The sequence below is a fragment of the Prenolepis imparis genome, unplaced genomic scaffold (genome assembly GCF_030444845.1).
Source record: "Prenolepis imparis isolate NDT839.2.m4 unplaced genomic scaffold, iyPreImpa1.0 SCAF_5, whole genome shotgun sequence".
Classification (NCBI taxonomy): domain Eukaryota; kingdom Metazoa; phylum Arthropoda; class Insecta; order Hymenoptera; family Formicidae; genus Prenolepis; species Prenolepis imparis.
The window spans coordinates 3,325,350-3,353,209 of record NW_028141163.1 but is presented as its reverse complement, the minus strand read 5'-3'; the positions used below and the strand labels follow the sequence as shown (position 1 = coordinate 3,353,209).

The 27,860-nt window shown below is 36.9% G+C and overlaps 2 protein-coding genes across 7 annotated transcripts in view; one reads left to right on the top strand and one right to left on the bottom strand.

The window, feature by feature from the left end:
- Btbvii (BTB-protein-VII) overlaps window positions 1–5,670 on the bottom strand; it is a 10,110-nt gene extending 4,440 nt beyond the window's left edge. The window contains exons 1-5 of one of the 5 annotated variants that reach the window (XM_083038685.1): window positions 5,198–5,653; window positions 4,050–4,398; window positions 3,607–3,960; window positions 3,340–3,475; window positions 7–1,298 (exon numbers count right to left, since the gene is read on the bottom strand). In XM_083038685.1, coding sequence (XP_082894811.1) covers window positions 538–1,298; window positions 3,340–3,475; window positions 3,607–3,960; window positions 4,050–4,361 — 1,563 coding nt within the window. In that variant the 5' untranslated portion in view covers window positions 4,362–4,398; window positions 5,198–5,653 and the 3' untranslated portion in view covers window positions 7–537. The other 4 variants (XM_083038680.1, XM_083038682.1, XM_083038681.1 and 1 more) reach the window with 4 other exon arrangements.
- Window positions 5,671–6,156: 486 nt separating this feature from the next.
- On the top strand, window positions 6,157–27,551 carry Pgant5 (polypeptide N-acetylgalactosaminyltransferase 5). Of its 2 annotated transcripts, none has more exons than XM_083037424.1 (8): window positions 6,157–7,004; window positions 20,257–21,056; window positions 21,214–21,532; window positions 22,152–22,329; window positions 24,159–24,339; window positions 25,134–25,372; window positions 25,501–25,635; window positions 25,740–27,551. In XM_083037424.1, the coding sequence occupies exons 2-8, from the start codon at window positions 20,432–20,434 to the stop codon at window positions 25,887–25,889; spliced, it is 1,827 nt and encodes a 608-aa protein (XP_082893550.1). In that variant the 5' UTR covers window positions 6,157–7,004; window positions 20,257–20,431; the 3' UTR covers window positions 25,890–27,551. The 2 variants fall into 2 exon arrangements, with proteins under 2 accessions (XP_082893550.1, XP_082893549.1); XM_083037423.1 differs by lacking the exon at window positions 24,159–24,339 and adding an exon at window positions 22,769–22,949 and having other exon boundaries at window positions 6,168–7,004.
- The last annotated feature ends 309 nt before the right edge of the window (window positions 27,552–27,860 follow it).

Sequence of the window (27,860 nt, the reverse complement as noted above, 5' to 3'; positions counted from 1 at the left end):
AGATTCTTCTTTAGCAATGATTGGATTGAAAAAAGAAAAGTCAAAAAAATTATATAGAGGGAGAAACGAAATTAAATTTCGTTTTCAATTCATTCAATGTTAGGAGATTAAAAAAACAGAGCTAGTAATAATTCATGAAATTTTCGATAAGGAAAGAAACCGAGTTCAAATATTTGAAATCGTCTATAACTAGGAAAGAATACAGGACACACTTCTGTACAATATAAAATATACCTGATTTTGAATACTCAAAAATCTATGAATACATATAGGCTGTAATAGGCGAAAAAATGTATACTAAATATTAAAAAGCATTCGACCTCTCTTATTTCGGTGACTTTCGAACACCTCGCAAAACTTTCAACGTGCTAACTAAAACAGGAAAATCTTAGAACCTATCCGGTAAAATAGATTCAATTGTATACAGGAAACGGAAGTACAAAGGGAAGAAAAGGGGAGCACGATAGAGAGAGGAAGGGAGGAAAGTACTACTTCTCAAGGTCGTCTATACAAGTGACTTTCCGGATAGGATTCGTTTCACATGGCGTTGTAATTGACGCCGTGCAGATTGATCGGCATCGTGGTGCTCGGTAGCGCATAGTCCGTATGCCTGTCGATGTAACCGCTCAGCATCGTGTGGGGACTGTGGCTGGTCAGCATGGTGTGCGTGCTGTGCGTGTTGTGCGTGCTGTGCGGAGTCGTAGGCGGCCCCATCGGGGTCGGGCTCTGCGACGAGTTCATGGGTTGCGCCGGAGGCGCCTGCGACGGCGGCGGCGGCGGCGACGAGGAGTTGTTCTCCTGCTTAACGCGGGACTTGAGGCTGGGCCGATTGTTCGGGTAGCCGCGCTTCTTGTACTCGAGCCAGAGCGTTCGGTTGTTCACGCCGAACATCCTCGCCGCCTTGCAAAAACCTATGCCGCCGTAGCGTACGGCGTCGAGCGCGCGTATAAAGTTCTCGTCCGCCTGTGGATTAGTCGATCGTTTCCTCTTAATCGCCGTCTGCGGGCTGGCGCACGGGCTCTGGCAGTTACTAGGGCACTGCGCCGATGGCGGGGGGCCGCCGCCCGACGACGACGACGCGTGCTGCAACGTCCCGTGGGAGGAGTTTGGATAGTTCGTCAGGGCGCAACTGGAACCAGTCGTGCTGGTACCAGAGTACTGATCGCTGATGGTCGAGGATGCTGTTATTTCGGGCGTCGTGAACGCCGACGACGCTTGGATCGACAGATTCGTTTGACACGAGGACAGAGCGAAACGTGTCGGATGATATGTGTGCTCCATAATAGTCCATTGTAATCCTGTAGAACAGACCGATTGATCTTTGGTCAGAGCACAGGAATTATCAATCCGCTGATACTTTGCGTGTTTACGATTAAGATAAATGGTAAAGAGTGAGAGTAATATGATTACACAATAATATGAATTATTACGATTGTAAACAACGATCCGAGAGAGAAAGAGAAAGAGAGAGATTTTGATCTATATTTGAATCTGTTTTGACATGACGAGAAAATTATTTTAAAGTCACTTTGCTTCGCTTAATTTTTATATGTATATTCCCACAAACAAATTTATTTTACCTGTATATTACGTAAAAATCAATTCAATTAAAGATGCAACTTTTACATGATTATATTATGCCATTGGTAACATAATTTTAAACTATGAGAGAAGAATAATATTCAATATATCAGCATATCTGTTCATATAAAACAAGGCATACATAAATATAAATTATAATTATAATCTAATAAAAAAATAGAGTTTATTCTATGATATATAGAAATAAACGATACTAAGCTCTAAGTAAGCGAAAGAGATGATAGAGATATTAAAAAATAAAATCTGGTGAAGAGAAACGATATATGAGCGTAATTAAATATGATGTTGCGGCATGGCACAGATACATTTTTAAGCACATCATTGTTTGAAATACTGAAATATACACGTACAAAATTTATTACATTTTTATAGGGCAGAGTATAGTGGCACACATACACACTCCATTAAAGTTAAAGGCCCGGTATACCATCCTTCTCCGGAAAATATAACATATTTGTGTGCTATGTATCTGTGTACCATGATGATCTTCTTTCATGAATGAGAGAGAAACAATCTTTTTTTTTTTTCTTTTTTGCACATTCGCATTATTATTATTATTATTATTATAAAATTTCAATTCCTGAAATTTCGCTCTATTTTCATGTCAAACGTCTGTTGATTCTTCTTGTGCAATACATTTAAACGCATCTGTGCCAGCATAATATAATGTGTGTAAATTTCGCTTATCGACATGCAATTTCAATACCCACCACAGTCAGTATACATATGCATAATTCAAATAACAATTATCGGAAATATTTGCCGAAAGGGGAGCTGTCATGCAATTTGTCGAAGTTATCGGATCGTTACGCATAGATTTACAATGCACAATCTAATAAGGAAAACCATATTATTAAATCTACAATATAAGTTAACTGCTCGCGCGTGACACATTTCGTCAAATTAAAAATCTTATCTTCAAACTTTCATACTATTATTTCTATATACACACGGTCATCTAGATTACTAACACTATTGATCAATCTGTTAATTTACCTGACTTATCTTACAGCAATACAAAAACCTAAATGTTTTTCAAATAATCAAATTCGAGACAATATACATATTCTATATATTTCCATATATATAGTTTTTCTTTTCAATTCAAATTAAGAAAAAATTAAAATATATAATTAAACAATGTTTATGTATCTCTGAAGAGTATTATAAATACTAAGAGCGTACGCGCGCGCTTTTTTCATTCTCAATTTAAAATACATATGAATATATATCATAATACATATATATAATATTAGATATTAAATTATACCAAAATTATTGTTCTATCATATTTTCTTGTATATATTCTTATTTTTACGTAATATATTTTCTTATATTTTTATATATTTTTTAGAAAAATATATTTATCTAAAATCACATCTTTATAACTGATAAAATAAACAATACATTCTAAATATGAGCAAATTATAATTTTACACGAAAATAAGAAAATTACAGAAAAGAGCATATATGTATATATTTAAAGAGAAACATATTTAAATAACATCTATATGCAAAAGAATTGAACAATTTTAATTCACAACCATGTTCAAAATTATTCATGCGGCATAAAAAAGAAAAGTAATCAAAATATTTGCATCTCTCCGAGCTTTATACATTAATTTCTAATATATATGTTTTTTGTGCATATAATATATATGATTTATATTTTATTACAAGGATAATGCTATTTGAGTGATTGGAGATTTCTACTTGAAATAGGATATAGCATCTTACCTTGATGAGATGAGGGTGGTTGCGAAGAGACAGAACTTTGCCCAATGTTTCCTCCTGTCGACTGCTGATTTACGTCTTGAATAGAACCATCACTCTGGGCTGGTGTATTAGTAGAACTAGTTTCCATATTACTCATCTAAAATGCAAAAACATCATATATTATTCCAAATTTACATTTTACTTGCTTAAGAATTAGAATAACATTTTGAAACATAAAATTAAATGTACGTTTTACATTATTCAATTAAATATATTATATTTACTTACAATTGATATTTGATCTTCATCGATACTGCCTTGAGATTCTGTGCTGGTATTTACCGGTCGCCTTAAATTCTCTCCACTTTCTTGCGATGCAATTAGGGGTTCGGGCTTTACAATATTAGTAGCCACTAGTGTTATTTCATTGATTTCTTCCGGCCTGTCGCCAGAACCAGATGTTGAGCCAGTAGAAGACTTCCGTAATCTTTTTCTACGAAAAGAAGGAGATAATGGAGATGGGCTAGGTGAGCAGGATTCGCCACGATCCCCTCCACCTGTTTCGCTACTACCACTTGGCCATTTAGTTACTGACGCCGTATGCATTTCTGCAAGTCCTTTTATCTTTAAGCTTTCTGCCGTCTGTTAAATAAATAGTATGTTTTTTATTAAGTATTGAAATGTCATAAGCAAATTGTCTGATGACTAATAATTGCAGTATTTTTTTTTACCTTTATGATAGATGGTAATTGATCTTGAGATATGTTTACTTCTCCATAGTACATAAAGTCTACCATGATTTTGAGGTCTGAAAACTTGATGTCTTTAAGTATAACGATAGGGTGTTGACAAGGATTCACTGTAAACAGCGACTGAAAATATGTACTGCATGCCGACAGTACAACTTTGTGGGCCTGAATTTGCCTGCCTTCTGCAGCGAGAGTAACATCCACTAGAGTCTCATTATTTAACAAGTTGGAGAAGACCGAGATGAAATTCGGCTGATGATTGTTCCACCGCAAACAGTACTGTTGCAAAGACATTGTGACAATGCGATATAATCACTTTTGTAAACTTCAACTGCAACATGAAAGAAAAGAAATGGTTAATATTATGCTTTATAATTTAAACTTTCTAGTGAAACGTTTAATATTTATAAATATCGCAAACAGTGATGATGATGAAATAACTATTGCACATAAACTCATAATGTTTTACATAGGAAAATGTTCTCTAAATTTTACTTAACATATGTTATATCTCGTGTTATTAATCTTTTTAAATAAAGAAATATTTAAAACCGTGTAGAATAAAAATTACAAATTAAAATTGATTATGGAGCAAAGATTTCCACACAATTGCCCAAGCAACAATAATTTCTTTTTAATGACGTAACTAAGAGATACTAGGATAAAAAAAAATCTTTGCTGAGAAACTTAGTCGATGTAAAGATAAATGCCCCGTAAATATATGACCTATCCATTTTCTCCGTTGCAAAAGCGACGCAAATACAGGTGCGAAATGTCACGCAAGTGCGACATGTCGCATCGTCGAGGGGTTCGTATACGTATCGCAAGCTTCGACGCGATTTCAGACATATTACCGTTGAATAACGCGGTAAAAAAAAATCTCATTATCTGTCTCCTCGCGGGTCTCCAGCTTACGATACGATGACGTGAATGAACGGTGATGTTGATAATTGTGACGATCGTGACGATATGCTGGGAGGAAAAAAGAGACAGGGGGAGAGAGGGGGAGAGAGGGCGGGGGAGAGAGAGAGAGAGAGAGAGAGAGAGAGAGAGAGACGGAGAGACGGAGAGAGACGGAGAGAGACGGAGAGAGACGGAGAGAGACAGAAGAGAATCGGTGATGCGCTCACTTTATTAGCGAGAAGTTTCGTCGTTTAGCCGAGACACTTGGGAGACACCGCAACCGGACGTCCGTTCAAGGAGCAACGCACCTAGCCACCATGAACCCCGCGACAAAATTTTCCACAACAGACTGAGCGATGACGCTTGTGTAATTCGCGAGTGACGTCATGGGCGAGGGAGGGTTTACGCGGCGGCGGCAACAACGACGACGACGACGACGTTGCCGCTGAAAGGGGGGCCCCGCGGCCGGCCGAAATTCGCACGTCACGCGAGCCGGGCTCGAACTTGTCCGCGCGCGACAAATGTCACGCACACAAATGTCGCGCGGCAAGAGTATGAGTATATTGCGTGCGCGAACGAAAAATACTACGTGGAGAGAGATCCTTAACAACGCGCGCGTCTCTCCTCTCGCGAAAATCTCGACTTGATCAATATAGCGGCCGTTCGGCGTCGCCATCTGGCGAGCGATCCGCAAGAACGCAAACGCGCACGATTTTTTGAAGGTGAAAAAAAAGGCCGACCACGCAAATTTCTCGTTTCCTCGATTATAAAATGTATATATACATCGAGACGACATTTCATTCGCTGTTGCAGATGAATATTTAGATCGCGGAAGCGTTATTCAATTTATTATTAATGGATATGTTGTTTGAATAAAGTTTCAGGTCACTGAAAAAAATTAGATACACAGGATGTCGTGTATAAAAATATGAAACATTTGACATAAAATAGAATCAGAAAACACGCTAAAAGAAAATTAATCTCTAATGTACATACTTGACAGAAACCTATTAAATATGCGAGTGTCGAAATTCGAGTTTGGAAAAGAAAAAGAAACAAAAGTCGTTCGCGAATAAATGTTGAATAAAAAAAAAAAAATAAAAAGAAACGGAACGTCGATCGCGCGTTTTTCGACTATCGATACTCCCGCGCGCGATATCGATATATGCGGCGCCGCGTTGCCGCGAACGTCAAACAGGTGTCGTCCTGTCACTCGAGCCGGACCGCCCTAACCTCGGTTCGCGCTCGTCGCACATCGCACTCGTTTCGCTCCGCGCCGCGTCGCGCGACGTCAGGCGTATCCTGCGTTTAGAAGTGCGACGACGGACAACGATGTACGGTCCGCGAGTGCGTTCCTCCTGCACCGCGCAACGTTAATTGGCTAGATCTCGCCGAGGCGAGAAAGGTGCGTATCGCGACGGGACGAAAACCGAGTCCGCTATTACAAACTTACTCGACGAAGAGAGAAGAAGCAGAGCGCGTCGTCTCTCTCTCTCTCTCTCTCTCTCTCTCTCTCTCTCCCTTCACGACTCGTGCACGCATTTTGTCGCGGGATTTTACTCGTTCTTAGTCTTCGCCCCCTTCTCGAGTGCGAATCTCGTCGACCGGCGGAGGAGAACCTGAACTGAGAGGTGAAGTCGCGCCCCGAACAGGCGCGTTAACGATCGGGGAGATTCTCTCTCTCCTGTGTCGAGCACGCGTCACCGCGATTTTTTACGATCGCGTACTTAAAGGCGGAATCCTACATCGCGAGGAATCTCGAGAATCCGCGAAGCCATACATTCTCCCGATAATCCACGTTTCGCTCGCGCGTGCAAGTGTCACTTATGCCAGAATCCCGTACCTTATCGCGCCGGCGTAATTAACGTATATACGACGTGTGGTGCCGCGGGATATCTCTGGAGCAACACGAGATCTCCGGGACAGTTCATTTCTGGAGGAAGAAGAGCAACGGAATCTTCTGGTATCAGGCGCGACGACTCAACTTGGTCCCCCCTTGCTCGAGGAAATACGTGTCATCATACGCGACGAAACGTGAGTGGTCATCATTTCTTACGTATTATCTCTATGTGTCAGGAAGGAGTTCGCGGAAAAGCACTCCCGTGCCACGTTTAAGCGCGTCGAGGAACAAGCGGAGCCTCTCTTCTTCCCCGTCTCTTACGTCTATCGCCCTCCCGCCCCCTGCCCCCCCCCTCTTTCCCCCCTCGCTTCGCTCGCGTGAGCACGTCTCCCGTGCCGGATTTGCCGCTGAGTCTTGTTCTGCGATTTTCGCGTATTGTATTTTAATTAATCGCGAAACGTCATTCCAATTCGAAGGAAGAACACCTTCTTCTTCTCTCCGGGTGATACCTTTCGAAGGGAAACACGGGCGAACGAGCAGGGCACACGAGGCCGTCGGCCAGAAGCATGCGGCCTCGTGGCTTAACGGTCCCATCAAGTATGTGTAATGTATAATACATAACATGCGTGTGTGTGTAGACGAGAACGTGTGTTAAACGCGCAAGCGAATCTTCCTTCTCTTTCGTGTCTTCCTTATCTTCGCGGCTGATCCGCATCCCGTGGGATTTAAAAAAATATTCCAACTCTCTCTCTTGGAAAATTCTTTTCTTTCCGAACAAATCTCGTATGCTTTTACCTTCGAAATTTTGCGCTCGATTTTCTCGTCTTTTTTAGCGCATGTCCCCCTCTTCCCCTTGCAAAAAATACAGGGAAAAATAGGTCGAAGCGCAACGTGGACTTTTTTCAAAGATTAAAAATTCAGTTCTCGAGATTTAATGTAGACAAATTCCGCGCATCGCATTTTCCTGCGCGTCGACCTTTCTACCTTTCGAACCTTGTGAAAAATTACAGCTGAAAAGAACAGAGAGAAGAGTGAGAAAAAAAATTATTTAGTCAAACCGTAATCACGTGAGTCTGAAAAAGATTTTTAAAAAAATTCAATTTTAAAAGTGTATAATATATGTACGCGCATAAATTTTCCGCGCTGGTAGTCATAATAGAGAAAAATATATGAAAAATTTCTTTATTTTTCCTTCCTACCTCTTCGTATAGTCTAAAGGAAGTGAGGTTTCATAATTTAAAGTTTATAGTAGAAGACGATTCACCTGGACGCATGTTAACGCTTATTAAGAAAATTACGGTCTTTTATTTCACGAGAAATTCCAATACCGGAAAAATTCCATCGGAAAAATTAAGATGCGTTGTACGAAGGATCTAAAAAGAAAGAAAAAATACTCGCAACATTTAAAAAAAATCACGAGCGGAATTAATTAATATCAATACAAGATGTATTGACAATATATCTGTATTCTATTAAAAGTTCGTACGTGTCTTTTCTCCATCTAACATTCATGCGTTCGCGCAGACTATAAATTATTATTTCATATCTTAAGAATTATCTGTGACATATGGTAAGAGAACACAGACATACGTGTATGTATAAATACTGTTGTTGTTTACGCATACATATATATATTCGACGCACTGGTACATTACTTTATTCCTGCTCTACATTCGTTGCTAAACGTCGTCGTCCGGTTCCACGTTTCATTCACGTAACACGTTTGTGTTCTAAGCTGAGAGCCTTCGGGCTACTGCTTAGAACTACCTTACTAACTTATACCACTTAGAACTGGCTTCACAGCAGTTCCGTAGATTAAGTCGACCTCAATCTATCCTCCGATCCTTTTTGTCTCTCTCTCTCTCTCTCTCTCTCTCTCTCTCGAAGTACAGAGAAAAATTTTGCAAATAATACTCGCTTTCTTATATCCATATGTCAAGCATGAAATTGCCTATATATTTTCCAATTCCACTCTGCTGTCGATATATTTGCAAACAGTATGCTTGCCCTCCTTTCCCTCCCCTTCTCTCCTTGACGGACATGATTCATAAATACGAGAAAATCGGAGTTTAATATTGAAATGATAGTTTAGGTATATTCGCGAGATACGTCGAGTCAAGATCGATCTGTCGGAACCAGGTCAGATCTAGCTAGGGTCTTCATCCCACGCTGTACCATGAACTAAAAATCAAGTTAAGCAAAACAGAGGACGCGAATCGTTCATTAAAAGCAGAAAAAAACCAAGAAAACTAGACGGGATAATAAGAACGGTGTTCGTTTCGCTTAAGTGCTCGCTTAAGATTCTCATTGTCAGCAAGTTAGAATGATGAAATGGAAATTGTTCTCTCTCTAGTTAGTGATCTTTGTTATTTTTCAAATGTAGGTCGGTCGATCGATTTGCGCGCGGAGCATTTTTTTTATATTCCAATTTTTGTTTAAAAATAGATCCAATTTCGTCCTGCGCGGAGAAGATGAAGATTGATTCTGAATCATAAAGAGGGAGAGGCGGGCAATAATAAAACTCTTTTCGCACATCGGTGAAATTTAAATAATGCTAATTGCGGGCGGAAAAAAATACACAATGACGTAACTGCCGTGAAAATTTTTCATATCCTTTCGCTCGTGCCTTCTATACGTAATATGCAAATGAATGCCATTGTACTTATTCCCGGCACTACTCTAATTCCCTTTCATTCCCGTCTTCCAGTCTTCTACGATTGAAGAGTTTGGTATAATAGCGATCGAACTGTTTTTTCTTTTCTTCGCGAACTTACGCGCGAACATTACAGAGAAAGAATTCCAAACTTAATCTTCCCGGCTTTAAAGTTCGAAGGGAAAAGGAAGCAAAAAAAAAAAAATTCTCGAAGAGAGTACCGTAAAGTTAAAGCGCACCGTCGCGCATTAATTGAATGCTTCTCGATTCTTGAGTGAAAGCGGGATTGATCAGCGTCCTTTGTTCGTTCGATCCACGTAAAATCGGAGGCGACTGTCTATATCTTCGAGGCATACAAATTGCGCGAAAAATTCGATCGCTCCGACATTCCCGCACGTATATCTGTGCCCCCTTTTTTTTACGAAAAGAACGGAACGAGGCTCTCGCGAGCGAAGGGCAAGTAGACCTCGCCATCGTCGTCTTCGTCATCGTCGTCGTCGTCGTCGTCATCGGTGCAGTTTAGCGGAATGCGGCGCACCTGTTCGTCCGTTATTTGTCTCGACGAAGCTTGCCGATCGGAATCCTCGTGTGCATCGAGGTCTTTCAGAGAAACTCGAGGCCTCAAGGCCGCGCCGTTTTGTAACGTCGAGAGAGTCGATTCGTCATGGAACTTCAGGATGCCTCCGTTCGAGCAGGGGACGGGGGTTGCGATAACGATGCCTCCTGGGGACCGGGTTCTCACGTTTTGCAGTTTGGAAAGCGTGGGGAAGATAGCCGAGAGATTATTATTATTGCGCGATTGCGGAGAAGAAGAAGCGGTCCATCTGTGTTAACGCGCCAACTGAATCGTCGTCGTTAAGATATTATAACTATATATATACTCGACAAATCTCTTCCGCTCGCTTTGTCATGTTCCGGAGAGATTTGTGGAATACGCGTTCGAATAAGAACTGTCATTCGAATCGTACGTCGGCGTGAACTTTTGAAATATCGCGATCGCTTCGTCACTTTCAACCCAGCTTAAATCGTCCGTATAGAAATGAACAAAGATGTACTTTGACGGCCAATTAATTGTACGCAACTTCCGTTCAACTCCTTATGCCTTTCGATTAATTAATTTCACGTGTGCGCTTCGACTCGAATCAGCTGATTAATTGATTTCGATCGAAGAAATTTGTACAAAATTTTGGATTAAAAGAAGATTGTTTTTTTCGGTTCGATCTTGTCTCTGCATCGCGACGATGGGGAAATATTAGCGAAATTATACGCGATACAAGCTGCATCACTGTATTTTCTCGACAGATGGTATTCTTGATGGATGACACTACATGATCTTCGACGATTTACGTCATCGGATAGAAACGATACTTAATTAGCGGCGCGCTTCGGTAATGATTCGACACAAAACGAGTGAAAGGTTTCTCTTCGCTAGAACGGACCGATTAGCGCATAGCAACTTGTGAGATAGAGTTCTCAACACTTGGACGAAGCAAGGACGTTGGCTGTAAAACTTTTCCGTGACCTTTCGCGACATTTATGCCGTCACGATCGTAAAACGCAAGGATACTTAAGTATACACTTGTACATCCGTAAAATCCCAATTTTATCCAGCGCACAATTATCCGGAAACGAAGAATCGAACTGTCAAAATTTTGACATTTCACCAAACTTCGCCGATCGACTCTTCGATCGACAATCAAAGTGTGTGTATGTGTGTTTAAAAGGGATTAAATATAAATAGGAGAGCCGTGCATCTCTTTATGGATGTTTGAACGGTCACGCATGACAGTTATTGCTTTGTTCGCGAATGATAAGCGCTATACTTACGAACGAGCCGCCGTAATGAGAAACCTGAAGGAAAATCAGGTTACGCGAATAAGTACATCGTAAAAAGACACTATCAAAATTGAGAAAATTGTATTATATCGTATTTCTTTCGCCATTTACGATACGTCGTATTATATCGGATCGCGCGGCAGAAGAAAAATCACGTCGTCGTGAATTTAACTGACGAGAAAATTTAATTGACTTATTGAACAATAAGATCGCGACACACATACATCCTTATCCGGCGAATACATCGTCTCTTATACCTTTAAATATACCATATGAGAAATATTATATACGCTTCGCGCGACAATTCGACTATCGCGCGCGAACACGTCTATATTCAGCGTGTAAACAACACCGAGGGGATCGAAAAGTTTAATCAATCGCGTTATGAATTAATTGTAAATTGCCTCGCGGCTTGTTAAAGATAAACAATCGCGACTGTACGCGTAACGAGAGAGAATTAACATTTGCGGGAGTGCGAGATGTACGTCAAATAGGCACGCACGTGTCTATATGTATATGCGCTGCTAATCCGCTCTCCATTACCTGGAAAACTTTATGCCGGTTTGTGACCCGTATAAAACGGCCGCGTAATAACGGTACCCGTGCGATACCGCGATCTTCATTGTATATCGCCCGTTGCGTATTGTTCCCCTCCCCCCCCCCTTTCCCCCTCCGGGAATTATTCTAAATGCACGAGAGAGTGCATTGTGTGTGCTCTCCCCCAAATTCGAAGCTGCATATATTTAACCTGGTCCTGGTCCAACTATATACGACATACATATTATAGTAATCTCTTAATTACCGCACGTCACTTTGTGATATGAAATTAGCGATTATTTCAGGGAACCCACGCTTTCTACGAGATACGATCTAAAAACGATAAATTAGACTGGCTGCATTATACCTATGTCATTATATCTCAATGCTCCGAAGAATTATTTTTGATATTAAAAAAAGGCCATAGCAGTTAATTTATAAATTCAGCACCTTGGAAAAAGATACATGATACCTTGACTATTGAGAAAAATTACTTGAAGATAAAGATGATGTTGTGTGGCATTTCTCTTACAGTTAATTATTTATACACATCATCATTATCATTTATAAACATCCTAATAATATACATATCGTGATATAAAAACTATTGGAATCGAAATTCTATCTTTAACATCGCGCGCGAGATCAATACCAACGATAAATTGATTTGCGGAAATTTTATTGCGCGTGTAAGTATCGATGCAAACACCTTATCGTCCTTGTAATCGCTAGAGTTGGCTATTTAAATTAGCCTTGTAATGTCACCCCTTTTAAATTTAGTTCGAGCCTACTGTATACTATGTATGAAAGATTCGTCATTTTAACATATCATATCGCTAGTGCTCATTAACCGCGATATCGATAATGCATGCTAATCTGCTAAATTGCAAGCGTATATGTATGAATTAAGGGAAATTTAATATGTGTGTTATCGACGTAATGGAAATTTTCTATTTAATATTTGGCTGCGAAGTATAAAATTACATGTGTGCAAAGTTCGGCTTTGAAACATGAAATATTAAAAGTTAATTGCTGGAAATTGTATAATTGCATTTATACATGTTAACTATTTAATATCACGACACGTCAAAGTTTCTTCTCAATTTACAATTATTTTTTAAAAATTCATATCCCATATATGAAACATGAATTATTTTTTTAATATTTACAAAATTCTAGAATAAAAAAAAATTACAATGCCTTGTTTTATATAATTTGCTCTGCGTGTTCGTTATCAGCATGATAGCACGAAAATAAGCATCGTATTAACTTCGAGAAAATGATTGCGTAAAATGCAAGCGTGTGTATACATTATGAATTTAAGGAAAATTTAATATGCGTTATCGATGTAATGGACATTTTATATATAATATTATTTGGCTGCAAAGTATAAAATTATAAAACATATGTACAACAAAATTATCAAACAAAGTTCAATTCTGAAATGTAAAATATTAAAAGTTAATTGGCGGAAACTGTGTACTAACGATTTATATGTATACATATTAACTATTTCATATCGTGACAACGAAAATTTCTCTCATCTCTTTCAATTTACAATTATTTTATAAATTCATATCTCATATGTGAGACATGAATTTTTTTTTTTTTTTTTAATATTCACAAAAAATTCTGGAAAATATAAACTGCAACGCCTCGTTTTATAATTTGTTTCGGTCGTTCGTTATCAGAATGATAGCACGAAGATAAGTATCTTATTAACTTGGAGAAAATTATTACCTAGTAATTAAATAGGTGATATAAACCGTTCATATAAAGTTCAACCACACTCTAGCGATCGCGCTGTGCAGTTTTACGTTTGCATAGTCTAGCACGGGACGCGTATAACAATACGACACTCATTTTTATATCTACTTTATAATATACGATTAAATAGCTTGCGCAAAACGGCTTTTGAAGCATTTATAAAACCGGTTTTTAATGGAGCCCTCTTCGACTGGAATGTGCATAGCAATCATTTCACGTCACGTCCATTCGAAGAGGAAAAAGCTTTCAAAAGAAAGTAATTGAATTTCGACTGACACACACGCATTAAAAATACAGGGTGTCCTAAAACCATCGGATATTCTTTTAATGGCACATCCTCTGATTCGGAAATTTTTCTTTAGCGAAAATATATCGACAAGCGATTAAAAGAATAATCGCTTTTCGCAAATTAAATTTTGTTTAAAAGATAGAAGTTTAAGATTAATGAAACTGCATCCTTAATTTCCAGTAGAATTTAATTTTAATAGAATTTTAATTTGAAACTTAATTACAAAGATATATGATGGAAGAAAATTGAAAAATTGCAAAAATATAATTTCGAAGAAAACATTTTTATTGCGAGAAATATCAAGTTGAGACGAGAGAATCTACTATTAAAAGGACATTCGACTTTTTTTGAAGCGCATCCAGTTTTTCTGTTGAATACAATTAAATGCAATTTTTCAGTGATTATATTTTTGATAAAAAAATTTTTTTTTTTAATTTATATCTATTATATTACGTATTATTATACGATGCGAGCTTTAAATTGAAGGATATATGCGACGTGTATGGCTTGTGTGCATTATGCGATTACAAGTTCCATAATTTTAGATTGCGGCGTGTATTACACATAAATTAATTCAACCCTTCCGGTCCTCCCATGTGGTTTGGCTTGATTAATTTTCTCTGTTAAGAGCTTAGATTGATCCCGCGAGACATTTTAACGTTTAAGACACTAATTGCACATATGTGGGTACATGCGTATGTGCGTCTATGTATTAGACGGAAATTAAATTAAATATATTGTCTGATGTGATGTCAGACTAAATTTTGCAAAATTTGAAAAGTTTTGAAACTTGAAATACACCCTCTTTGACATTAAATATTGCCTATTATATATACTTTCAAGTAAGAAGAGCTCGGAGTAGACGAAATAAGATCCGATAATAAATTGCCAACGCCTTCCTTCCCTGCTACGATAAACGTTGCAAGTTTTACTGCGCTTGATAGCAATTCCGCGCATATGCATTATGTATACATAACAATGTAATGTGACGAGGGGTTGACGCCATAGTTTTATAAAGCGAAAACTTGAACTTATACTGAGTTATAAGTCGTTCGCTCGAAGAACGACTTAAGTCGACTTAGTTTTTGCACAAAGAAAATTGAAAATTTAACTAAACGATTCAAGTTATTAAATATTTTGCTACTCAGCAAAATAGGAACGTGTATATATTAAAATATATAAAAGCTGAATAACATAATGATTAATAACTGAAATCACACAGTTGAATCTTTAATTCAATTTTTTTTGCAAAAACTTAAATCGACTTAAGTCGTTCTTCGAGCAAACGACTCATATGTATATTGTCGCGCATCGTTTATTATACGCAAAGGACAGATTTCATTCTTATATTTCAACATTTAGAAAGTGAATTTTTTTTCTTTTATTTGGGAAAGTGTGTCGAGATACTAGAATGCAAATATAATTCGGAACGTGATCCATTAGTCACTTTCACGCATATACACATTCGTCTCTTTGAATTAAAAAAATTTTCAAACTATTGCTAGGGCTTGGAGCCTTTTTATGGCAGATAACAAGCTTAGCTTTCACAGTTGTCTATTGTGCGAAGGGAGGCTTTCTTAATGATATTACCTAGCGTCGCATTGCGTCAATGTGATATCGGACTTTCAAGCACTTTGATTACAATGACTTTCCATTAGAAGTATAGAGTCGATGGAACTCAAATCTGATTACGCGCAATAGAAAGCATCGTAAAGAGATTTTATTTTATTACGAAGAATTACATAAAAAAATATACGTTATTTTAAAAACTACTCGTCTCTGTAAACTTAGAATTGTATCGAAAAAATTCTAGAATAGGGTGCTATAAAATAAAAATAACTTCACGATAATAAAATATTTTGACAAATTTTAACGAATTAAAAGATTCAGCTCATTACGTTATTATTATTTGCTCTTATTCAGGGTGTCTAGCGGTCCTTGAAATCCTTGAAGTCCTTGAAATGTTCTGGAATTTTGTTTGTCCTTTAAAAATCCTGGAAATGTACTTGAATTTTTTGTAGATCCTTGATTTTTTTCGTTATTTGTAAATTTATTCAGTTTCTTCAAATTCTCTTTAAGAATGAAACAAAAGTTGTTCGAGCGCTGATCCTTGTTGACCATAGAGATATAAGAATTAAAAGATTCTTGAGCATCGTTACTAAATTTATCTATATTATATCATCATATAATATATGAGTAACGTTGTACAACTGTTGTATTTTCTGAACACAGCCTCATGTCAACAACATAGAGATATAAGAATCTTAGATTGTTGTACAACAGTTGTACAACGTTACTCATATATTATATGATGATATAATATAGATAAATTTAGTAACGTTGCTCAACTATTGTGTTTTCTGAACACACCCATATATATATGGGTGTGTTCAGAAAACACAATAGTTGAGTAACGTTACTAAATTATATATATATCGGCGTCGTTGGTTTCATTATATACCGGTATCATTATTAAAAATATATGTATAGATTTTATATAGGCTGGGAATACCTAAAAACATTCAGCTAAAAGAGTCAGCTGAAACTATTTATTTTAAAAAAAGATTTAAGTCATATGTTACTTCGTATACAATGTACTAGAAGAATATATGTTAGCCTAATATAATCTATACATAAATATAATATCTATAAAAAAAAGTTCTTGGTTCTTTGTACGTCTTGATCATACTAGAAAATCGTGCAAATGTTCTTGAAATGTCCTTAAATTTTATTTTCAAATTTTACTAGACACCCTGTTATTGAACCGAAATATTAAAATAATTAATTAAATGATTGAATAAAATTAAATAAATAATTGCTCTTTTAGGAATAGATTCAAATCTAAAAATATCGCAGAACGGTTCTCTTATTTGACGATTTTGATTTAACGTAATTAAAGATTAGCGCACTTTGGAAATTCTATCTTTGCTTCGATATAAAAAAAAACTGACGTGTATCGATAGAAACTAGATGAAAATTTCCTTTCTTTTTCGAACATCTGTATTTTATAGGTCGCTATACACAAATGCTGCGTCAAAGCAATAGAAATATCGTAGGTTAATTGACGATCGGTCTGATGCTTCGACTGCAAACATGCAATTCATCACTTCGTCACCCCGACTTTTACGATACGGTTATGAAATAACGATCCGTCTTAACAATATTAACATGCTGCGATATTATTGATTTGATCAATAACGTAACACATGCAATTTTGCTAATAGCACCGCCATGATCGCTCGACTATTAAAATGATGGTTAAAAGTTATCGTGGTCATTTGCCACGTCGTTAAACCGCGAAAATCCTACGTGGCGCTTATTCTATTATATTCTATTATATTGTTAACTACAAAGCATATATACATATTTTGACAAAAAGAGATACAACTACAAAGAGAATTAAACCATCTCCTCCTTAGAAATGTAAAACTCTTTCGCTCTATGATCTCGATAAAAAAGTAGAGATTAAACGAAGAATACATTATATCCAAGTGTTGCAACATATTGTTTACAACTGTACAATGTTATCGTGATTTTCTTTTTCTTTCTTTCTCTATTGATATCCTCTCGTTACAAGTATGGAAGTTTTAAGTATGTATATTTTTAAAAATCCTGAATATATATTTTACATTTTATTATTATTTTTTTAAATAAAATAGCTTAAGGCTCCTTGCCGACCATGTCGAAATCGTGACATCAGAGGCGAGAAAACACACGCTAAAATTTCTTAGATGCCATTTCGAAATAAAAAAATATTTCGATCAAACAGCACTTCAGATGGCTTCAGCACATTCTTAAAGAACCCCGAAAACTATCCTTTCCCCTTTATAATCAATCAACAGCTGTAAAATGTAATATTATGAAGCCCAGTCCGTCTGGTCTTTGCACATGCGCAGTAATTCCGCATGTCAAAGTCTGATATCTCGATTATTTTACAGATGTTGATTGATTATAAAGGGAAAAGGATAGTTTTCGGGGGTTTTTAAGAGTGTGCTAAAGCCATCTGAAGTGCTGTTTAATCGAAATATCTTTTCATTAAAAAAATCTAAGAATTTTCAGCGTGTGCTTTCTCGCCTCTGACGTCACAATCCAATATGGCCGCGCTGAGCACCCAGGAGCCTTAAATTAAATTCGTCGCAAAATTTGATAAATTCTATCGAATAGTATATTCCATTTGTACAAATACATCGCAGCAGTATCGATATTGTATTGTAACGATTTAGTTTTCACGTCATGTGTTTTCCACACATACATGTGTGTCGTGACAATCGAAACTGTAACGCATGTGGTAGCAATTCACATTACTTTCAAGTATTTCTTTTTTAATTAACACTTGATCATACTAACATTACCTTTGTATCACTTTATTAAAAATAAATTGGAATTTTTAATATTGCCTTATTATTTGCAATTATTTTTTAAATACACGATTTTGATGGCATATCCTCGATTCGATTTTCATTTGCACAATTCGCAGTTTTTGATTATCATTTTAATTTAAAATGTAAAAAATGTGGCAATTTTTTTTACATTATATTCTCTCTTTATCTTTTGTGAATTCTTTGTGTATACAAAACTGCATATAACTGCGCACCGGAGAAGCTGCCATCGGCCGCTTTTTTTTTTCCTTTACAATAGAAAGTTCACGCGACGCAATATCAGCGTGGAATGTCGCGCCGTTGTTCTTTAGGTCGCGCATAGTCATCCAACGTTATTACTCCCATTTCCCGCTCGTTATCGTGATGAAAGTGAATTATTTAGCTAGTCGCTAATTAATTAGTACCATCGGGGGAGCAGCGACTGCTGTCTCTCATCGCGATATAATTTCCCAGGTCGAGCGGTCTCGGTTGCGTGGGATAATTACCTGGGGATCTGTATTTCCGTCGCGTCTTCGAAACTTTTTGCTGCGTTATGATCATTTTTTTTTCGTCAGTCACAAAGCCAGCTGATATCAACATCGATCGCAGCTACCAGAAACGCGCGGTAAAGGTACCACACAGTATATACAACACGGATAAAAATGGTGTATAAAAAAAGGGTATATAAATTTTTTTTTTTTTTTTTTTTCTTAAAAAGAAATCGCGCGCAACGTTGTATAAAACAACATCCATAAAAAAAACGTAGCGTCGAAAATTGTTTTCGCGGCTTCTCGAGAGGATATGATATAGCAATTAAAAATTTCATTGAGGTAATTCGAGTTGACCTTCTTTTTTTGTATCGAAAGACACGCGAATAGCTTCTGTCACTCGTCACGACATGGAAAATTATATAAATGGCTCGCGCGCGCGCGAAATAATCATCGTTTCCGATAATTCTGCAATTGCACTTTTTCTCTTTTGCATAAAATTGCAAGTTACCGGTATATTTGCAGCGTCAAAGCGACAATGGAGAAAGAGACAATAGATAGTGATTTACAGGCGACATAAATGCGATAAAGTCGTACCTATATCTATGTACACATGGGTGAATTTATTGTGTATACCTATGCAACTATATCATCTGATCTGCGTGGACAAGCATTATACACCCGCGCAGAAATGCGTGCGTATGCAAATCGCGTGTCATTATATCGCTATAGTTCTATTTATAGGGAGAGTAGCGTGTGTTTATACGAAACTCGTCTTGTTGTATGGAGCATAGTTTCATCGGGAGAAATGCTGTTCAGGGACATTAAAATTGCATTCTCTCCTGCACGATCGATGGTGTGCCTCTCATGCGAATTAGATGCTAACAATAAGTGTCGCAAGCTACTCCGATTACTCTTAAGCTGACGTATGCGATTTTAGCTTGCGCGACTCGCTCGTATTTCCATTCTCGTGATCGTCATCATGTGACAAATCAAAAACGTATAAGAATCAGTGTACAAAAAACTTGTAAAAGTAATCTATCTTATTAATGATGATCCTAAAATTCATAATTGATAAAATTTTGTTATTTTTTTAAAGACATATAGCGCTGCAAAGTAAATTATTACGAATAACATGATGTGCGAGCAGAATTTTTGTATATTGCTCTATAGTAGATAAATAATTATTTTATTATATAAAATTATTTTATTATATAAAAAAAGCAGTCTTTGCTAAGTCTTTTTTACCTTGAATTACAATGTATAAACTCCATCCTTTGAGATCACGCGATATTAAATGTAATGTAGTAGGGAGAAAATATTCAAGCTTTATATCCATAGATCCGTAGAATCGTGATGTGTCCGTAAAGTTGAAGCGAACGATCGCAAAGATTCTGGTTTTATCTCTCTTCCGATATCAAGCCGCTGCGGGATATTCGCACACTTTTGCAGCCGCAAAAGTCGAGGTAAAATCAAATCTCCGGTAATAAAGCCAGTCTCTCCTTCTCTCTGTTGCAGCGCTGAAAAGTCATGTAATTCCACGAAGAATTTAGCAGAGAAATTCGGTGTCGCGAAGAAATCAATTGAATTTCAAGTCTCTCGTCCAAAGATCTAAATCGCGAGTTTGGTCGCGTGGAAGAGACTGGGTGATGAGCAGCTCGTGGTACAAGCGGAGGACTGCCGTCGTTGAAAGATGTTTCGCTTCAAGATTCGCATTCACACATGTCAAGTGATACTGCTGACGTCGCTGGTATGGTTCCTGATCGACGTTATGGTGCTTATGTTCTATTCGGACTGCATCGGAGGGTCCGGATGGAACTGTCCGGACAATAAGCAGCAGCAATCCGCGCTCTTGTCCGAGGAGCCGTCCCAGCTGCATCCGAAGATCCCAGTCGGGGAAGCGCAAGCGTTGAAGCACGAGTACCAAGTGGGTACCAAGAGACAGTATCCGCAGAACAAGTTGCACGTATGGCGACCGGCGAGGGTCGTCAAGGAGAATAAGAGCAGCCCTGGCGAGATGGGAGCGGCGGTGCACATCGCGCCGGAGAACGAGGCCAAGCAGCAGGAGTTGTTCAAGCTGAATCAGTTCAACCTGATGGCCAGCGACATGATCTCCTTGAACCGATCCCTGAAGGATATCAGACTCGAGGGTTGTAAGAGTAAGAAATATCCCAAGTATCTTCCGGATACGAGTATCGTGATAGTTTTCCACAACGAGGCGTGGACCACTCTGCTGAGGACGGTCTGGTCCGTGATAAACAGGTCTCCCAGATCGCTGTTGAAGGAGGTCATCCTCGTGGACGACGCGAGTGAACGCGGTACTTGTCAATTATATATTATGTTTCACAACAAACAGTTTACATATGAGTATATTTAAACGGAAGGATGTTTAAATGTTAATATATATCGCGAATATCAAATATATTATTCATAATTTGAATCTTAAAGTGACGGATGAAACCCTTTACTTTTCAGAACACCTAAAGCAAGACCTGGAGGACTATATAACCACGCTACCTGTTCCTACATATGTGTATCGCACCGAAAAGAGGTCGGGCCTGATAAGGGCGAGGCTTTTAGGAGCGAAACACGTCAAGGGACAAGTAATCACATTTCTAGACGCACACTGCGAGTGCACCGAGGGTTGGCTGGAGCCGCTCCTCGCAAGAATCGCTAACGATAGGCATACCGTTGTCTGCCCGATCATAGACGTCATCAGCGACGACACCTTCGAATACATCCCAGCCAGCGACATGACGTGGGGTGGTTTCAATTGGAAATTAAACTTTAGATGGTATTGTAGCATTATTGTATCCTGAATTCTAATAATAGCATTACGTTCTAATTTTGATCGAACCAGTTCAATCTCTCTCGCTCTCTTAAATAGGCGAAGGAAATTTGAGTTGCAAATGTGGGAATCTACATATTTTGCATGCAATGAATAACTAGATTAATATATAGCTATAAAGCTATGTGAGAAATACCAAATCTATTGATCGATGTGTACTGATATATATGTGTGTGTGTTTGTTAGATTATGATGAATTCATAAATTTCTTTTTTTTTTTTAATTGTCATGTCCATAAATTTCCCGAGCTTTATTCTAATTTAATTACATTTATATATAATATAATGAATTAAAATGTAATCAGTAACAGCTTTTCTCTCTTTCTTCCTCTTCTATTCATATATAATGCACTGTTGAATTTATTACGATTTCACCGCCAAAACATTATACACACACACACACATACTATTACTATATACTATTGTTTAATTAAATTTATCTGTAATTTTGGCTAAAACAAAGGCAATCTCAAATTGTATACATTAGTTAGTGTTGCGTATTACGCGTGTATAGTATCCTAATTTTTCTATAGATTTTAACGCTGTCCTAACTTTTACTCAATAAGGTATAGAGTCGCACAGAGAGAGATGGACAGAAGAAACGGCGACAGAACGGCACCGCTACGAACACCAACTATGGCCGGCGGTTTGTTCTCCATTGATAAGGAATACTTCTACGAATTGGGCGCGTACGACGAAGGCATGGACATTTGGGGCGGCGAAAATCTCGAAATGAGCTTCCGGGTAAGCCTTCTCGAGATATGATAAGAATGACTATCGATTTGACGCGAATTATCTACACAAATTTTACATGTAATATTCGTGAATCTAAATCGAACAGAATATCGTAATGAATAAATTAATATATAATCCAAGATTATATATTCATTTTATTCATATATTTATTTGATAAATGTATAATTCAAGTTGTCGATTTTTCGCGCCAATACAATGATTGCGTTAATAACTTGATGCGAAAAATTAATTTATAGAAATCTTGATTCTGCGAGAAATGAATTGTTTTTAATTTATTGGTAATAATTCATCTTTATTTCTTTTATTATAAATATGACTGATGTATATAACATATGAAGTGTGTTTAACGAAAAGGTCGAAAGTTTTAAAGGGTATCCTCGCAAAATAAATTTCCGGTGTCATTTGTAAAATTGTAAGTACATTATAGGTATGGCAATGTGGTGGAACATTAGAAATCAGCTCGTGCTCTCATGTGGGACATGTATTCCGGGATAAGAGTCCGTATACATTCCCCGGCGGTGTCAGCAAGATAGTCCTGCACAATGCGGCCAGGGTGGCCGAGGTCTGGATGGATGAGTGGAGAGATTTTTACTATGCCATGAATCCAGGTTAGATAATCAAGTGTATCGTTTAATTAATATCTGCAATGTTATTGTTACTAGAGCGCTGCGCTAAATGATGCCATCGTTGTGCACATCAGTATCAGAATCTAAATATGCTGTAATACGAGAATTTTGTAAAATTATTTGATACATCTTTCAATACACATCCGCTGTAATTTACATAAAAATATTTTTAAAAAATCTATTCTCGAGCATCGTAAAAGGGGTAGTTTTTTGTTCATATTTCGAAATGTCTATACAGCTGGTGTTCATGTAGCGCTTATGCCGAAAGCAACGATGTTACTTGATAAAGCTATTAAAATTGCAGTATTACATGACAAATTATATCACACATATATTTGACGGGTATCTGATACAAAAGCCGTTTATATACATTGAAATATTATAATTCGTATACAGCTATGTGACTTGCAGTTGTTTTTGAATGCATTGTTTCCTTGTTAACAAGTTGTTTCTCCATTTGACTAATATAATTAATATAGCAGTCTTGCGTTGATATTTTTATAAAATAGTTTTTAACACATAATTATATATACATATATACACAAAGATATACCATAAACCATAAATTAGTTAACCATCTTCTCTATATGTGTCATGCACATTATGATTTATGTATGTGTGTATTTACTAATATTTCATATGTCTATATAACATCAGTAGTTGTATACGTTACGTCGCTAATATCTCTAAACTAAAATTAAGATCTCCAACTATAATAATTATCCTCAGTGTAGAGACAATCAACCGATTATTACGGGTCAAGATACTTTATTCCACTCTCACAATTGTCTCTTTATCCGACTAAGCAATATAAATACTATAATTTCTACGATGTGAAATTAATAGGGATACGCCGCAGGCACTAAACATGGACATTCACTGAAACGTGAATATTTCTGAGATATTTTTGTTTCTGTGTCTCTCGATACAAATGCTGGTGTAGTCTTAACCACTCATCCATCCAGCCGACTACTAACCGATCGAAAGAATTGCGCTTGCTTTAAATGGAACCCCCTCGTCTAAACTAAAACGTTATAGGTATATATAGGTCGCAAGAAGAGAGTTGCCAATCCACCAGCCATGAGTCGCAGAGTACAGATATATATGTTGGTTTTTTCTTTCTTTTTCTTTCTCTTATCGTGTTACCTATCATTGTGATCGCTAACACACTAACAGAATTGAGTTGGTTAGATATGGATGTGTGGTGGGACATTGGAAATTGCGACATGCTCGCACGTCGGGCACGTATTCCGTAAATCGACCCCGTATACCTTCCCTGGCGGTACCAGCAAGATAGTCAACCACAACAATGCGCGGCTCGCGGAAGTTTGGTTGGACCAATGGAAGTACTTCTATTACAACATTAATCCAGGTAGCACTAACACATCTTGGCGTAGTAAAAGAAAAATATATCTAAGAGCATCCCTGTATACTGTTCTTACTGCATTGGTTGCTTTGCGATACGCATGATTCCACAATTCAGGAGGTCTGCATGTTTCTTCTTATTATTTTTTATTATTAATTCTCACGCGGTTGCGGATGCTCGCTATCTCTCTCTCTCTCTCTATCAGATACCCGTTAACATTTATTTGAAACATCATTGCTGTTATGTTCAATTCTATAAATATATTGTTTATTAATGTGTCGGATATAACAGAGGCACGATGTACGAACGATAGACGAACGAACCATGATAAATGAGATATTTAGAGGTGTTATACTTGGAGCAAGATGTAAGTCACGCATGGCATTGAGAGTTTCACATTGTGATACGATTTTATGATTGGAAAAAATATTTTTAAAGTTACTCACAAAACAATTTTGACGAAGCACAATACATCTCTCTCTGTGCACGCTGCATTTACACATGTACAAAACAGTTATTGCATATATATATATATATATATATATCAATGCTACTTTATAAACCTCTTTACACCTTTCAGATTTCCAGAAAAAGCGCTGCATAATTGCACAATTTTTTTTTAGGAGCATTAATGTATTATACAATATTACAAATTTCTTTATTTTAGCACAAAATTTTGACAAATCTTTATTTTCGATTCGAATTTATCATACGTGCATAACATGTAAAGATATGTGTGAATATAAGTCTCCTTTTGCTTCCTTATTATGGTGCTATAGAAAGTCTCAATTTTTTTGTAGGGGCGCGAAACGTCGACGTCGGTGACGTCTCCGAACGGACAAAGCTCAGAGACCGACTAAAGTGCAAGAGCTTCAGATGGTATTTGGAGAAAATATATCCGGAATCGCCGATGCCACTAGATTATTACTATCTCGGCGACGTGAAGAATGTTGAGACGCAAACTTGTTTGGACACTATGGGTAGGAGGACCGGGGAGAATGTCGGAATTAGTTATTGTCATGGATTAGGTGGTAATCAGGTTTGTGTTTCGTCTCTTTGACGAACTGGAATATTTCAAAGATACATTACATAATGGATACATAGTGAAAATCAACATATTGTTTCTACTTGGAATATTATCTCTAACGAAAATTTATCGTTATCTAGGTATTTGCCTATACTAAGCGGCAACAAATAATGTCCGACGATATGTGCCTTGATGCAGCTAGTCCACAAGGTCCTGTCAAGATTGTGCGATGTCATGGCATGGGTGGTAATCAAGCATGGGTTTACAGTGACGAGGTAAGAAAGTGAAATTATATAGACAAGAGAAAGATATCTGAAACTATTAGTTTCAATCAAATTAGTAATATTGTTGCTTACTTGCATCGTTTTTTTTTTTGCAGACCAAAATGATTAGACATACAAATACAGGTCATTGCTTGTCAAAACCTCATTCAGGCGACGCGTCACAACCCGTCTTGGCGCAGTGCGATGTCAATAACATCGGCCAAAAATGGATTATGCGTAGCAAATTCAAATGGCAAGCTAGCTAATACGAATCGACTCTAAACGCCACTTCTATACGCAATATTTGTTAATATATTTAATAAATGATAACCGAAGAAAAATGGACTTGGCGAAGAACCTTCGTAAGTGCGCACGTAGTAACCAAGTGGTTGAAGAAACGAGTTCAGTATCACGCCTAATCACAATTAAAATGTGTGCATCGAATGGAATTGACAGTGCGCGTGGAATCGAATCGCGTTGAAATCGCGAGGTTAGTAGTTGATTGATTCAATTCTATAGGATCTATTCGCAATTGATAGAACAGCACCGAGAATTTACTGCCATTCTTCGTGTATGGCACAATCCTTGAGAGATACGGCTTGTTCAATGCACACAAGAGTGACAGAAACGAACTTTGACCGCGTGTAGTGGACTAAACGATGAAACAAAGTGAACTTTTTTTTCTTCTTTCCTGACTAAGAGAAGCAGTAGAGAAGAAAGCATATCAGATCACACTGTTATAAATAAAATAATTGTTAATACAGAGAAGAGAGACATATTTGATAATTTCAGATGAGTGCAATGATCAGTGCGCAATAATGAAATGTGAATATTCTAGAAATGCATCGCGAAACAATGACGGAGTGAATGCTGGAATGCTAATGAAATCAATGTGACGCTATCGATAATAATATAGAAGTTATTATTGTACAATCCATTTAATAACTAGGAAAGAGCACTGGATCTTTTTATATTCATGTTTCTAATAGTTCCTCCTCGTTGCATCTCGTTCATATAATTTAATTGTTAATTGCGTCGTTTCGCGCAAAGAATGTACTTATCCGGACTTTTACGGCAATATACAGAGAATCCTTCCATCAGGTTTTAGTTAGATGCATGCGATTATTAATTGTCATTCATTATACAGAGACGTAATGCAATTTTTCAATGTACAAAGTGTCTTCCATGATTAACGATAACAAGCGAATATTTTTTTCCGCGGCATAAACAGACATAGCGCACACACAACATTTGCGAATTTTATATGTTATTAACTATTTCCCTAGACGATGTTTAATTTCCGAAAATAGAAGATATGCGAAAAATGAAAAATTACGCCTCAAAGAAAATAATTTTAGACACTTGTGTCATGCAAGAGTTAATTGACAAAAATCAGTTTCTGTTTCAAATTCTAGTATTTTCCTTTTTGATATCAAGTTTTGTGATAAAATGTTTTTTTCTTATCTTTCGAACAATTTATGGAGATTATATCTTTTCTCGATATATCACAAAAGATTCTCAAATTTCATTTCTTTAAAACAAGCACTTAACAAATTTGCACTCTTGTGAATAACTTCCACCACGACTTTAAAAGATCTTCCTTTATAAATGCGATTGAATGACAAATATACTCATTATTCTTATGTAATCCAAAAGAATGTTATGGTGATGGTGCAACGTTAATAGCTTGACATTTGTCTTCTAAGACTGTGGTATTTATTTTTGTATAAAACACAAATTGAGACTTATATGTTAAAATAAGTGATGTTATAGTCCACTTTATAGATGATCTATAAAATATCCGTTCGTGATCGAGAAAAATGGTAGTCAATAGTACCTTCTTGCAAATACGTCATTCCTTATAAAGGCTAGTTGATTTTGCTTTACAAAGAATGCTACTATTAATGAATAAAACTGCTAATGAACAATTTCCATTTTAATCATTTGCTCAATGAATAACGATGTCTCTAGCTTCACAGTTCAAACATGATATAAAATGTCGATTATTATAAGTCTGAACTGTGTAAGCGTAATCTTTTGAAGACAATAAATTGTATATTCTATTGAGTTTAAACATTATATATATTATAATACTAGTATGATTTATAAAACATTTTGAAAATAGATCAAATTTGTAAAAATGAATATATATATATATATATATATATATATTAATATTTAAATCCAAGTTTTGTTTCTTCTTTTAGAATATAATTATAAGATTGGCCCAAACAGAG

Coding starts and splice junctions, on each gene's coding strand:
- Pgant5 (XM_083037424.1), top strand. CDS start 20,432: ATGTTTCGCTTCAAGATTCGCATTCACACATGTCAAGTGATACTGCTG. Junction 25,373..25,500: donor ATGGATTAGGTGGTAATCAG/GTTTGTGTTTCG, acceptor ATCGTTATCTAG/GTATTTGCCTATACTAAGCG. Junction 25,636..25,739: donor CATGGGTTTACAGTGACGAG/GTAAGAAAGTGA, acceptor TTTTTTTTGCAG/ACCAAAATGATTAGACATAC.